The following is a 15,447-nucleotide window of genomic DNA, read 5'->3' as shown; positions in this document are numbered from 1 at the left end:
ATCGGATAACGATGCACAACAAAGAAAAAGAAAACTTAGAGGAATGTTCGAAGAAATTCTTGCAGAAGTTGAGTATACTGAAGATTCTGAAATTTCTGGGAGACACCTTCAACCTATAATACCTACAATACGAGCCCGGAATAAGAATAAATAAGAAAGAATAAACAAGAATAAAAAGAATAAAAAAGAATAAATTTTGAACCGCAAAGAAGACTATTCTCCTCTAAAATAGACTTTATCAAAGAACAGCCTCATTCATTGTAAAGACCTACTGTAGACGAGCAAGAAGTAATGTGTACAAAGTTATTACTCCCCTAAACTACATACCACAGCCACGTAATAAATATATGTAGTTGTATCTTCCCTAGTTTGTTCCACAGTGATGTGTTTCTCATCTTTCAGATAATATAAATTGAAATTTCTTTTTGTTTATTTTATTAGTTAACATTTTGAGTGTGAACAATAAGTTATTTACAGAATCTGTGTAAAACATGTCAAGGGATATTAGGAACTAAACTATAAGTGCTGAAACTGTAGTAAAGATCGTTCGACAGGAACTATAAAATGAGTTTCAACAATCCTATTCCCGGCGTTTGTGAAGATGTAGAACAAAACTGGTAAGCCTGTTTTTATGATAAATAATTTTCCAGTATATATACAGTCCATATACAGTTGTAAGAGGGATACGTATCATCCTAGCAAAGAAAAGTTAAAAGATTTATCAGCTCGCTCCCCTTACAATATTATACGGGCCTCCATCATAACGATATGATATGAATATTTGTAACTAGGTATGCCTTTCATAATAATATTACCACTTATTTTCTCTTTATATGTTAGAAATAACAAGTGGCATTACAAACTGGGCGTTCACTGAGCCTGTAATTCTGTACACAATACACTCAACTCGAGGGAAGTATTAATCCTTAGTTTTGAAACGCCCAAGCAGAGGGAGGATGTGGCTAAATATCGGGCCACGACGACCATACACGAACTTAGCCGAGGATGGCTCCTGAGTGTCCCCCGAACAACGTCAGGAGTCTGAAGACACCACTCGCCACAGAAGCACCTGCAGACACGGCACGACCACCACCGAACTCCGTCTGGAAGGCTTCCCCGTCCGGAGAGCGTGACGATCACCCACACCGGAGCACACCTCTATGGCCGCTCCCCTCCCCAACCTTTGACCCGTCTTGCACAAAAAAGAATTATGGCTGATAAAGTGAAAAGTATGGCTTCAATTCGAAAAACTAAATGTGGCTGCTATTTACGATGAAGAAGAGAGGAAGTGTTCTTGTCAAGGAACAACAGATCAAAGCACTATGCGCTGTACCTAGCAGCTTATCCAAACAGATTGAAACATTTCTCCTTCTATCCACTGCAGTTAGTTCGCACATAATAGTTTAGTTATATTCGTTCCATTAGCTTACGCGAGGGAAACACCGTAGCTGTGCTCATCGTCGTACGATGTCATTTCTCACAAAACATGCAAGTTTTAAAGGCGAAACAGGTCCGCCGACACGTGTATTGCCTGTCCTGTCGTAACAAGTGTCTCATCTTCGGACCATGAGGCTGCGGTTGCTCCCACTAACTTCTACCTGACCTCCCTTCGTCAACTCCCGTTCTTTACAGACCCCGGCGGTATTAGAGCACTCGAGGCCTACGGAGTGTTTCATTTGCACGGCCTTCGTGGCCCTTGTCTCTCTTTGGCCGACACCCCTTCAGTTTTCGATATGTCGGGTCCCTTACATTTATCCTCTCTGATTAGTGTTATATAGAGGATGGTTGTCCAGTTGCACTTCCTCTTAAAACAGTAATCACCACCAACATTAGTGTTAATAGTAGATGATTGTGCTTTCTCTTAAAACAATAATCACCACGACCATTAGTGTCAATAGAGGATGGTAGTCCGCTTGTACTTTCTCCTAAAACAATAATCAAATCACCATTAGTGTTAATACAGTATGGGTAAGCAGCTGTACTCCCACTTAAAATAATGATCACCACCACCATTAGTGTTAATAGAGAATAGCTGTACTTCCACTTAAAACAATAATCACCACCACCATTAGTGTTAATAGAGAATGGCTGTACTTCCACTTAAAACAATAATCACCACCACCATTAGTGTTAATAGAGAATAGCTGTACTTCCACTTAAAACAATAATCACCATCACCATTAGTGTTAATAGAGAATAGCTGTACTTCCACTTAAAACAATGATCACAATCACCATTAGTGTTAATAGAGAATAGCTGTACTTCCACTTAAAATAATGATCACCACCGCCATTAGTGTTAATAGAGAATAGCTGTACTTCCACTTAAAACAATGATCACAATCACCATTAGTGTTAATAGAGAATAGCTGTACTTCCACTTAAAACAATGATCACCACTACCATTAGTGTTAATAGAGAATAGCTGTACTTCCACTTAAAATAATAATCACAATCACCATTAGTGTTAATAGAGAATAGCTGTACTTCCACTTAAAACAATGATCACCACCGCCATTAGTGTTAATAGAGAATAGCTGTACTTCCACTTAAAATAATAATCACAATCACCATTAGTGTTAATAGAGAATAGCTGTACTTCCACTTAAAACAATAATCACAATCACCATTAGTGTTAATAGAGAATAGCTGTACTTGCTCTTAAAATAATGATCACCACCACCATTAGTGTTAATAGAGAATAGCTGTACTTCCACTTAAAACAATAATCACAATCACCATTAGTGTTAATAGAGAATAGCTGTACTTCCACTTAAAACAATGATCACAATCACCATTAGTGTTAATAGAGAATAGCTCTACTTCCACTTAAAACAATAATCACAATCACCATTAGTGTTAATAGAGAATAGCTGTACTTCCACTTAAAACAATAATCACAATCACCATTAGTGTTAATAGAGAATAGCTGTACTTCCACTTAAAACAATGATCACCACCGCCATTAGTGTTAATAGAGAATAGCTGTACTTCCACTTAAAATAATAATCACAATCACCATTAGTGTTAATAGAGAATAGCTGTACTTCCACTTAAAACAATAATCACAATCACCATTAGTGTTAATAGAGAATAGCTGTACTTCCACTTAAAATAATAATCACAATCACCATTAGTGTTAATAGAGAATAGCTGTACTTCCACTTAAAATAATAATCACAATCACCATTAGTGTTAATAGAGAATAGCTGTACTTCCACTTAAAACAATAATCACAATCACCATTAGTGTTAATAGAGAATAGCTGTACTTCCACTTAAAATAATGATCACCACCACCATTAGTGTTAATAGAGAATAGCTGTACTTCCACTTAAAACAATGATCACAATCACCATTAGTGTTAATAGAGAATAGCTGTACTTCCACTTAAAACAATAATCACAATCACCATTAGTGTTAATAGAGAATAGCTGTACTTCCACTTAAAACAATAATCACCATCACCATTAGTGTTAATAGAGAATAGCTGTACTTCCACTTAAAACAATGATCACCACCGCCATTAGTGTTAATAGAGAATAGCTGTACTTCCACTTAAAACAATAATCACAATCACCATTAGTGTTAATAGAGAATAGCTGTACTTCCACTTAAAACAATAATCACAATCACCATTAGTGTTAATAGAGAATAGCTGTACTTCCACTTAAAATAATGATCACCACTACCATTAGTGTTAATAGAGAATAGCTGTACTTCCACTTAAAACAATAATCACAATCACCATTAGTGTTAATAGAGAATAGCTGTACTTCCACTTAAAATAATGATCACCACTACCATTAGTGTTAATAGAGAATAGCTGTACTTCCACTTAAAACAATAATCACAATCACCATTAGTGTTAATAGAGAATAGCTGTACTTCCACTTAAAATAATGATCACCACTACCATTAGTGTTAATAGAGAATAGCTGTACTTCCACTTAAAACAATAATCACAATCACCATTAGTGTTAATAGAGAATAGCTGTACTTCCACTTAAAATAATGATCACCACTACCATTAGTGTTAATAGAGAATAGCTGTACTTCCACTTAAAACAATAATCACAATCACCATTAGTGTTAATAGAGAATAGCTGTACTTCCACTTAAAACAATAATCACAATCACCATTAGTGTTAATAGAGAATAGCTGTACTTCCACTTAAAACAATAATCACAATCACCATTAGTGTTAATAGAGAATAGCTGTACTTCCACTTAAAACAATAATCACAATCACCATTAGTGTTAATAGAGAATAGCTGTACTTCCACTTAAAACAATGATCACAATCACCATTAGTGTTAATAGAGAATAGCTGTACTTCCACTTAAAACAATGATCACCACCGCCATTAGTGTTAATAGAGAATAGCTGTACTTCCACTTAAAACAATAATCACAATCACCATTAGTGTTAATAGAGAATAGCTGTACTTCCACTTAAAACAATAATCACCATCACCATTAGTGTTAATAGAGAATAGCTGTACTTCCACTTAAAACAATAATCACAATCACCATTAGTGTTAATAGAGAATAGCTGTACTTCCACTTAAAACAATAATCACAATCACCATTAGTGTTAATAGAGAATAGCTGTACTTGCTCTTAAAACAATAATCACCACCAACTGTAAAATCGCCAACGTCGAGAAGCGCTTAAGCTCATCAATGAGACGAGTCACGGCACAGAAACGCGTCAAAGAGTGCCTAGACCTCGCAAACCTTGTAATGTCGAGGTTTGAAGGGGGAGCTCGGAGTTGAGAACCGTTGCTCTCACCGACTGTCGATGCTTTCTAGTTTCGATTCAGTGATTTCTGCGAGTGAATAACCACTCCGCAGCCTTCAATGATACCGGAAGAATGAACTTCAACTGTTCTGTGACGTCACAGCCCCACCGTAATTAGTTGTTTGTAATCCTATTTTAATTAACGGAGCATTTAGAATGTAAATCACCAGATTAAAATTAATAATCTTGTTTAATTAACCTTTTGCTGTGCAATGAAGATTACCTTTTGTAATGTATCTCGGTTTGAGTGGCAGTGAGCTCGCCGTCACGTGACTTCACGAGAACTAATTTGAAAATTGGAATTCCTAGAAGGCTCATGACCACCAACAGTTATAAATACATTCGTTTGAAGTTCTACAATGAGAAGTATATTTTCAAAGAATCTCATGCAACGTGGTGAAGAAACAGAAAAAGAACGTGTTGCTGGATTACTGGAGAAGTCAAGCTTCTCTCACGTAACGTGTTTTCCAGAATCTAGGAGGCCGTGGCTATCAATGTAACGTCAGTGAATTGGGCACGGAACTCAAAACGTGCAGATTACTGTCATATCAAATTTATTATTATTTATTATTATTATTATTATTATTATTATTATTATTATTATTATTATTATTATTATTATTATTATCATTATCATTATTATTTGCGAATGAACCCATTAGGACTACGCAAAGTACTTGGAGACAGGCATTTGCCTTTCTTTGTGCCCACACTTCCTTCATTCGTTTGCTGTGTGCTTCTTTTCTCTCTTGAGACCATGTTGTTCCAGTCTTCTTCGTTGGTTCCTTCTTTTGGTCAACTTGCCACTAATGAACTTCGGCTCTGAAGATAACCCGGCTTTGGATGTCTTCAGATGTAATTCCTACCAGTTTGAGATCTGTTTTAATTTCGCCAATCCATTTCATTGTGTCCGTTTAGGCTTTACTTCGGTTTTCATAAAATTCAACTATTTGCTTGGTAAGTCTATCTGGGTTCATCCTTTTTATATGTCCAAAGATTCTTAATCTGCGTTTTCTGATGTCGCTGTGAATGTTAGAAAATTGTTTGATTTCCTGTTTCCCTCTCTAAGGCGGTACTGTTCATCTACGAGTTTTGGGCCTAAAATTTTTCTAATGATCTTGCGTTCCTTTTTCTGATTATTATTATTATTATTATTATTATTATTATTATTATTATTATTATTATTAAGGGTTAAGATTCCCGTAGAGAAAAAAAGAACAGGTCATTTTATTTTCGGGGGGTTATCATGTGGGGCTTTTTTCTCAACAAGAACCATTAAATGTATTCAAGGAGGTAAGTTTTGAAATCAAGGCACGGTATTTTACATTAGTGTGAGTAACAATTATCTCAAATATAATGGACGGGCAATGAAATGGTGTACGGCTTTTAGTGCTGGGAGTGTCCGAGGACAAGTTCGACTCGCCAGGTGTTGGTCTTATGATTTGACTCCCGTAGGTAACCTGCACGTTTTGATGAGGATGAAATTATGATGAAGGCGACCTATACACCTACCCTCGAGCCAGCGAAATTAACCAATGATGGTTAAAATTCCCGACCCTACCAGGAATCGAACCCGGGACCCCAGTGACCAAAGGCCAGCACGCTAACTATTTAGCCATGGAGCCGGTCACTCTCTAGAATGGAAGAATTCGTTATCAGGAAAGGTGTATTACTGACTGACGTCATAGTTTATGAAATATTGTTTATTGACGACACATTTACTTGTTCTTACTTAAAGAGATATGGTTAGCGTGGTGCCTTTGATCTAGAGGGTCTCGGCTTCGATTCCCGGTGGGTCGGAGATTTTAACCTCAAATGGTTAATTCCCTTGGCTCGGGGACTGGATGTTTGTGCTGTCCCCAACATCCCTGCAACTCACACACACCACACATAACACTATCCTCCACCACAGTAACACACAGTTACCTAAACATGGCAGATGCCGCCCACCCTCATGGGAGGGTCTGCCTTACAAGGGCTGTACCCGGCAAGAAAAAGCCGCACGAAATTATTAGACGTTGCTACGTTTCTGTTCTATTACAATATATACCAAGTAAAGAATGTTTTGTGTATTATAAGAAATTATCGTTTTAAGTACTCCGTGACTATACCCTAAATCCAGCCCTTCCTCGGATACACCAAACCTGGTCGAATTACTAGGAGCGAAGAACTGCACCTCAACTGTCTGTCTGCACAGCGTCATTCCATTTTAATTATTGTGTTCGCCCGCCCCGTCTTGTCCGACTGAAATACTACACGACCATTATCGAGTTTTAATTCATCAACAGAAATGTTCGGTCTCCGTTCTCTGCTAACTCACAACTACTGTCTTCTCTATGGCCGTCCTCCATGATGGTAGTGATTATTGTTTTCCAGCCCTTCTAAGAATGGGAATAGAAGAAAAAGAAGCGAAGTGTGAAAATTAAAGACTAAGTAGGCCTCACGAAGCTAGTACCATCGGAGTCGGAGGTCACTCACCGTGTGTTACCGTGCATGAGCAATGACCCCACTCTCTCTTCATTCTCATCTTGATTCTATTCCTTTCAGTCTTCTGAACCTGTCTTTCATCTATAATTCCCGTTTCTTTCATTACTGTGATCATTTTGACTTCATGAAAACATCACAATAGAGGAGCAAAAATGGCAAGAAGATTTTGTTCTCATCTGGTCACTAATGACAGTTCATGTTCAGTCGAAGTGAAACAGTCTGTCATTCTGGGCCGAAAGTGGATAACGGAATAGCTTACCTCACCGTGAAATACAGATATGCTGCACACTGTTGATCAAGAGGTATGCGGGTTGAACAGTATAAATGGTAAAATACAGGATCAATGTTAGAACCTTGTGGCCACCTGATTGACGTTAATTGCCTTTTGTTTCCCTTTTTTTCTGAAATTTGAAGACTACAAAACCTATGACGACTGTGTGCTTATCGTTATCCATGGACATCGTGGACATACCTTAGACACAACAGTGTGAATAGTTGTTCCTATTGGGCTTACAGGACAAAAGGACGCTGTTTAAGAGGGTGTGGTTACTGTCCTTTGAACATCCATGATCTCGTTTCGTCATGAATGTAGATCCAGTGTCAACCCTTTCGAGACCGAGTGATGAAATGGGATAAGTAAAGTTGAGCTACAAATATTTAGTCACTTGGACTTCCCTAACGTGACGTCATAAGCCACCGTTGAGCATATCTGAAGGTTGACTGTCTGTTTGCACCTGGCACAGTGGGAGTTTTTGCGAGAGTTTTCGCTCCTTCCAGGACCGTTCTCACATTCTTTGGATGAAGTCTTTCGCACAGGAAAATAAGGTCCTACTTCCCACCTCCTAGTCTCACCTGAAACCCACCCCCTAGTATCGATCGAGGTCACCCCTCGTTGGGGAGGATGTACAGGCTGCACCACAAATTGATTTATTAGCGGTCGCTTTCTTACTCGTGTAATATGTACAGACCCTACTGTTTATTATGTTGATGGCATACTTCAGTTACTGTCACACTTTATTCTTGAAACTGAAAGCAATTCCGAATTAAATTTTCTTCATCTAACTATTGACCACTCTGAAAATATCCTCACCTTTAGTGTCCACAGGAATTACACTTCCACGGATTTAATAATACCAAATAATTCATACCACCTCTTCCAACACAAGTTAGGTAACTTTCACAGACGGTTTTCTGTCTCCAGAAATCAAACAGAGTTCGACAAAGAACTTCAAAATATTTAAAAATTTGTTGTGAATACTGGCTACAAAATGAATTAGTAACACGGAAGCAGAACATATAATGGATGGACACTACGGTCCAGTTTCTGAAAAATTAGGATTTTTTTACTGCTTGCTTTACGTGGCACCGGCGAGGCAAGGAGCCACTTGGTCGCTACAAATGTGGTTCTTATTTTTCAACAACGGGTGACAACGTCGGTCAGACAAGATGAAAGAACATCTGATAACAAACAATTATTTCTTCAGTACGGATTAGCATCTCAAAATTCTTAACATTGAAACCAAATTAAATTCTTTAGAAATTATAGAAATACAAAAAAGTGTCAAAAATAAACAAGAGAGATGTACAATTCCATCCGCTGTTCACTTGTAACGTTCACACTACAGAAGGTATACACGTTAGTGTCCGACTCGTTGGCGTACTGGCCTTCTGTTCAGAGGATCCCGGGTTTGATTCCCGGCCGGGCCGGGGATTTTAACCTTAATTGGTTACTTCCAATGGCACGGGGGTTGGGTATATGTGTTGTCTTCATCATCATTTCATCCTCATCACGACGCGCAGGTCGCCTACGGACGTCAAACAGAAAGACCTGCACCTGGTGAGCCGAACCCGTCCTGGGATATCCCGGTACGCGTTAGTTTGTAACAGAACTTAGCAGGTGAATATAGTTGAAACTGAAACAGAGTAATGTATGGTGAAAGGCCACCTGTCCTCAAAGCAGTACACGAATACTCGCGCGCCCATCCGTACGCTGCGCCGGGATTGTTTCTTCTGCTCCATAAATTTGACAGCATGCTTTTATTCAAACGCTGAAGCTAAAGCATTGACGTATTCAAATACGGGAAAAGAAAATTAACACGTTAATGATTGTTTCAATTATACTGAGAATAACCCACATATGGCACGAAAGTGATGATGATGATGATGATAATAATAATAATATTTTCACGTCCCACTAACTACTTTTGACGGTTTTCGGAAACGTCGAGGTGCCAGAATTATGTCCCGCAGGAGTTCTTTTACGTGCCAGTAAATCTACCGATACGTGGCCAGGATCGGAGCTGCGAAGAAGGCCAGCACCATTCAGCCTGGCGCTGAGAAGTGAACCTCATTCATTTTCCTGCCATAGGAGAAATCAAGTTTATAGGATAATGTTAACGACTGTGAAGTCTTCAAGTTAGGATTGTTATTATCTTCAAAGTAATTTGGACAATATTTACCACACTCTACATGTGGGTGAGTCTTTCATAAAAGACTCTTCTTAATATTACTTTTTAACGTTACAAGTGCTTCACGTGCTCAAGTAAATTTCATCCTCAATTTATACCTAAAAATGTACTTTCGCTTGTTTTGGCGCAGCTCGATGATACAGGTAGCTGCACATGATCACATCGCACTCGAACACGTAGGCCAAAACTGAACCTCGAAAATAGCATGCAGGCAGTCAAATTGGTAGCTGAGTTCGGACGGTTATTATTATTATTAATTTTGACGAATTTCTGCATCGTTTTTAAAAATTGGTAATTTTTGTGTTTCGCATGTTCGGAACGTCGTGATGTTGCAGTAACTCTGAGTTCGCAGTTGTGGAACTCGATCCTTTCGAGACATGAAACAGGAGAGAAGTAATCGTATACACTGCCGGGTCTGGAGTAAGCAGCTCATATTCTTGGAATATCTAACGTCGATAAAGAGCCATTCTAGCAGCCTACTCGCCCCCTGGTGACGTGAGCGGAAGTTGACACCCGACAGCCATTTCCGGCTGTGCTCCCCCATGTGTGCCTTCGGGGTGAGAGCTTTTCTAATTGTACCTGTCATAACGCCAGGGCAGCAAACCTTCCTCCAATAATACTAATCAACGGGATAAATTCAAAGAATGTTTTAACCATTTGCTTTACGTCGGAGTGACGATAGGATGGGAAAGAGCTAAAAGTGGGAAAGCAGCGACCGTGGTACAGACTGGTGTGAAAATAGAAAACTATGGTAAACCATATTCAGTACCTCTAACCCACTATGAACTCAAAGAATCAGGAAAAGACTCTACTCACCTCTTACGAGAAGCGCAGGATACCTCAGCTACCACTGAAACACGTGCACTATCGCGAGACAATCCCATGTCGGTTAAACAAACCAAAACTTCCATTAAACCTCATAAGGCTAATTTTTATAAATTGTCTTTTCAACTACGAGAGAAATCGTGGAAGGAATTAGACAACCTCACGGATCCAAAAGAGACACTTACTTGTTTCTATAGAATAATTAGGGCATTAAGGATGTTGTACCAAAGCAAACGTTTTATAAGAGAAGAAACGATCCATGTTTCTAAACCGAAGATCTTTATTAAAGCTAAATGAATAGCACAAACAGCCATCTAAATTTTCATACCATCATCCCAAGAACTGCAAAGACATCAGAGAGAATCTACATCTCTAGTCAAATATGCACATAGAGCTTACATTGCCAAATCCAAGATAAAAATGGAAACTAATCCTGAATATGTTTGGAATTTCATTCAATAAGAGCAATGAAATATCATTAAACAGAGCAAGTGGATTGCAGATAACTTCGCTGTTTTTTTTTTGTTTTTTTCTTGTGGTTAAGCAGACTAGACATCTTGTTACGTTTTTATTGAGTATCTCACGTCTAGCAAGTGTGACTATCGGGACTTACGTGTCTGTGTATTAAAAGGATGTACCGAAATACGATGAAATATTGTTTATTTATAAGTACTCAGATATTTCCGAATTTATGAAATATTATATTTAAATGTGATTACAGTGCAAAGCTGGAAAATTATAGACCTGTATGAATATTGTGTGCTCCAACGAAAGTTTTGGAACAAGTAATGTATTGCATTACTCCCTTTCAGCATGGTTTGTAGGTCTTGCACATTTCACTCAAGATGTTTTTAATGGGATTGATAATAAGAATCAAACATATGCGATCTGATTTTTTCAAAAGCCTTTGATAAACACGATCACGATATATTATTGCAAAAACTTTCTAATTATGGCCCTTCCCGTGATTTTATGAAATGAAATTAATATCATCTTATCTCCCTGTGAGAAAAGCATTTGCAATGTATCATTTTATTTCAATGTTATATTTGGCGTACCTCAGGGCTCGAATGTGGGCCCCATTCTTTACAATATGTATTAATGACTTATCAAATCTCTAATGTATACCGATGATGCTAATACATGAGTATGCTTTGAAATTATAGACTGATATCAATATGATATGTATATGTGAAGTAGGAATAAAAAATGCATTTTATTATCAATAATTGTTCCAGATTAACATATTCAACAAATGCATAAAATTGATAACATTCTTTTAGGTAAGTCTAAATGAGTAAAATGTGGGGAATTTTAATAGAGAGAACATTGTTCGTTAAAGAGTACATTGAAAAATTACAAATGAAGTCCGCAGATCCTTAGGTTTTGTGGTTCGGAATTCGAGGGAACTCAAAAATGTCGGTACGCTGATTACTTACTCTCTATAATGCATTTGTACGTAGTAAACTTGAAAATGTGTGTGTTGTATAGATCCTCATTATCAGTACCATATAAATAAGATAGAAAAAGTTCAGAAGAAGTTTCTTCGCATTATAGTTCAGCACTGAAAGAAAAGTTTCATACATGAATTTAAACTTTCACAATTATGTGAAAAGGGAGATCCTTCCATAAATATTCTTATACAAACTGATAAATGAATTGTAATTGTGAAAATTACGAATTTACGGACACGTCAAACATTTTATTGTGAACACTCCAAATCAGTGAGTCACAAAAATTCTACACTAGTTACAGTGTGCAATTTCTGGAAGTAACCAGAGAATTGACATTGCTATGACTTCGAAACTTCGTGCATCATGTGGAAACTGTTGATTCACGCAGGCAATATCCTCTGAAACTAAATACTGTGTATCATTATTTTCTACTTAGCATATTTTTGTTTTGTACTACTGTGTACAAACTATGCTGGTGTGTTCCTTATCGTGTACCGTATAGAAGTCAGCTGGTAATACGTTGTTGTTTGTTACAGGTGCGCACCTTGTTCGTGAGCGGGCTGCCCATGGACGCCAAGCCCAGAGAGCTGTACCTGCTATTCAGGGCCTATGAGGTACGTCCACTTCTTCTTTACGCCACAACGACACAGATAGCTCTTATAGCGAGGATGGGACAGGAAAGGGCAAATAGTGGGAGTAGTGTGAAAATGGGAAACTACGGAAAACCATCTTCAGTGCTGCCGACAGTGGGGTTCGAACCCACCATCTCCCGAATACAAGCCCACAGATGTGTGACCGTAACCACACTGCCAACTCGCTCGGCCGTCCGTCCACTGGTTTGGGGAGTACGTACTTATTGACACGCCTTTCGGTCTGCATAATCCTTTATTTGTAACTGGAGCTGTGGCTTATTTATAGAGCATTAGCAACTGAGTCGTCTCCATGACCGCAGCAAGTGACCGCTACCTTCATGTCTGAAGAAAGGTACATCAACACAATTTCCACGTTGGAACACTCTTTCATTTTATTTTCCAACTGTGAAAAATAATATTAATCTAACCTAAAATGGCATAGTAACATTTTCTAACAATGTCTGTTACTTCTAACATATGAATAAGATATCTTGAGTCCACCCACCTTTCACTCCCGTTGGTCTGAAGTCAGACTGTTTCGTCCGGCAGCTGGTGAGCTCACTGCAGTACCATCTTGTCTTCCCCACCGACATCATATCCTGAAGTTTGAGTTGCACGCTATCCGCCATTGAAACCGGTTAAATACATTTCCATCTCACTGCCTGCCACTAGACACCTTTCAGTAAATGATCCATGAAAACCAGGAACATTAAACTCCTCTAACTACCTTGAATTAAGACTCATTCTCACTGCAGCCCAAATGCCCTTGATTACTTTTAATAATCTGCTAATCCGTCAGGGCTGCGCTACTCTGGCTTATTCTCTACGACACAGGAATATTACTGTCTATTCCTGCCGGAGTATTTTTCAATTATCTGTTGCACACTGAAAATCCGATCGCCTTTTTCGACACGCAGGGGATACCGTGGGTATTCAACCCCCATAAACAGACACAAGTTTGGGGAGGTTAATAGTTATGTAAGACGTCACTCGTTATACTGTGAGATGGATCCATACCAAGTTTCATCAAAACTCTATAATTTTCATACATTTTTTCTAACGAACTACACGTTTTACTTTTATTTTTATTTAGAGAGTATAAAGATCTAAACTCCTTACACACCGAGTGTAACAATTAAAACTTTTACAATACATTTTATTGGAGAACTTAATTTTTCAGTACCGAGCTCCACGTGTTTGCATTTTCATTCCTGGTTGTATTGTGACGTCCCGGGCCGCGTGACCGGTGTGGCTGTCCATGTCCTGAGATAAGACTCAGCTTTTAACTAGGCAACCATCGTCTATTAACTCCAATCAGAGGGAAAGAAGGAACATATTCAATACTTATGAAATGAAGATATCGGCAAAAGAAAGACCAGCGGCACGAAGGGCGTGAAAATGAGACTTCCTAGGCCTCCATGCGTAATACCGTCGGAGTCGCAAAACAACAAGAGTTGATCAAGGGAGGTCGGATAGAGGACCCTGACACAAATAAGTGGAAGCAATGCCAGGACTCAAGTAAGGGTCCCGTGGTCACCAACCCACGCTCCCAAGTTAAGAGTCCCTGAAGCCTCTTACGGCAGGCAGCGGATACTGCCTCCACACACAGCAGCCCAGAACTAGCTTTCAATCGCTGCCGTCGGCGGTCTGGCTTAGAAACGCACCCAGTGTGTGAATGCATGTTATGTACGAGACAAGAACTGCTTGGTCTTGTGATACTGGCGGAACACCAAGAACGGGTTGTGCTAGAACGTTCGTAGATCTGAAAGGTGACGTTGACTCACGACGTTCCACACGAGGTTTGTTTACATACCGGCTGTCTGTGCGACAGCGTTAGTTACCTGTGAGATTGGACGAGTGACTGTGAGTGGGTCACAAAGGCCTTTACGACGACGAAGAGGCCACTATCAACAGCTCCCTGCCGTTGAACTAGCGCTACGTGAAGGTGGATTTTCCTTCCGCGCTATTGCAGAACGATTTGCCAGGAATGTTTCCACTGTGCTCGCGTGCTGGTAGCAGTGATTAAGAGAAGGTACGTTCGCGAGAAAACCGGGCTCCGGACGTACCCGTGGCACCACCGAGAGGGAGGTTGTGGAGCAGCACCAACTCAAGTGGCAGTTGGCACTACAGTGACGTAACGAACTGTTCGAAATCGGTTATTAGAAGGACAGCTCCGAGTCAGACGTCCTGCACCGTGCATTCCACTTACCTCAAACCACCGTCGTCTGCGATTTCAGTAGTGCCAAGCGAGAGGTCATTGGAGAATGCAGTGGAGGTCCGTTGAAAGCCGGTTCTGCCTTGGTTCCAGTGAAGGCCGTCTGTTGGTTAGAAGGAGGCCAGGTGGATCTAGACCGGGAGCACTCTCATGGTGATTCGACGTGTTGTGCTGCTACTGATGAACAGCACGCCCCCATGCCGCTGTTAAAACCGAACGTGCTCTACAGAGTATCGACATGTTGCCTTGGCCTGCTCGATCCCCCCGGTGTGTCCCCAATCGAGCCGTATGGGACATCATCCACAACCGGCATTGGCCGACCGAGTGCAACAGGCATGGAACTCCATCCCACAAGCTGACATCCGGCACCTGTAAATCACAATGCATGCGCGTTTTTATGTCTGCATTCAACAGTCAGACGATTACAGTGGTTAGTAATGGACCAGCACGGCACATTTGCGATTGCTTTCTCCCGCGGATATTACCCTGTAGTCTTGTACCTTTAATTAATTAAATATGTCACCTCGACAAATAGATTGCCAACATTTCTGTATTCTACATACCTT

At 39.6% G+C, this 15,447-nt stretch overlaps 1 protein-coding gene across 1 annotated transcript in view; it reads left to right on the top strand.

Moving 5' to 3' along the window:
• cpo (couch potato) overlaps positions 1-15,447 on the top strand; it is a 572,642-nt gene that overhangs the window by 491,547 nt on the left and 65,648 nt on the right. The window contains exon 2 of the mRNA XM_067156211.2: positions 12,571-12,648. Within this exon, the coding sequence (XP_067012312.2) occupies positions 12,571-12,648 (78 nt within the window). The remainder of the gene's footprint in view (positions 1-12,570; positions 12,649-15,447) is intronic.

The sequence above is a fragment of the Anabrus simplex genome, chromosome 12 (assembly GCF_040414725.1).
Source record: "Anabrus simplex isolate iqAnaSimp1 chromosome 12, ASM4041472v1, whole genome shotgun sequence".
NCBI classification, from domain to species: Eukaryota; Metazoa; Arthropoda; class Insecta; order Orthoptera; family Tettigoniidae; genus Anabrus; species Anabrus simplex.
Note: the sequence above shows the minus strand (reverse complement) of the source record. Positions and strands in the feature narration are given on the sequence as shown.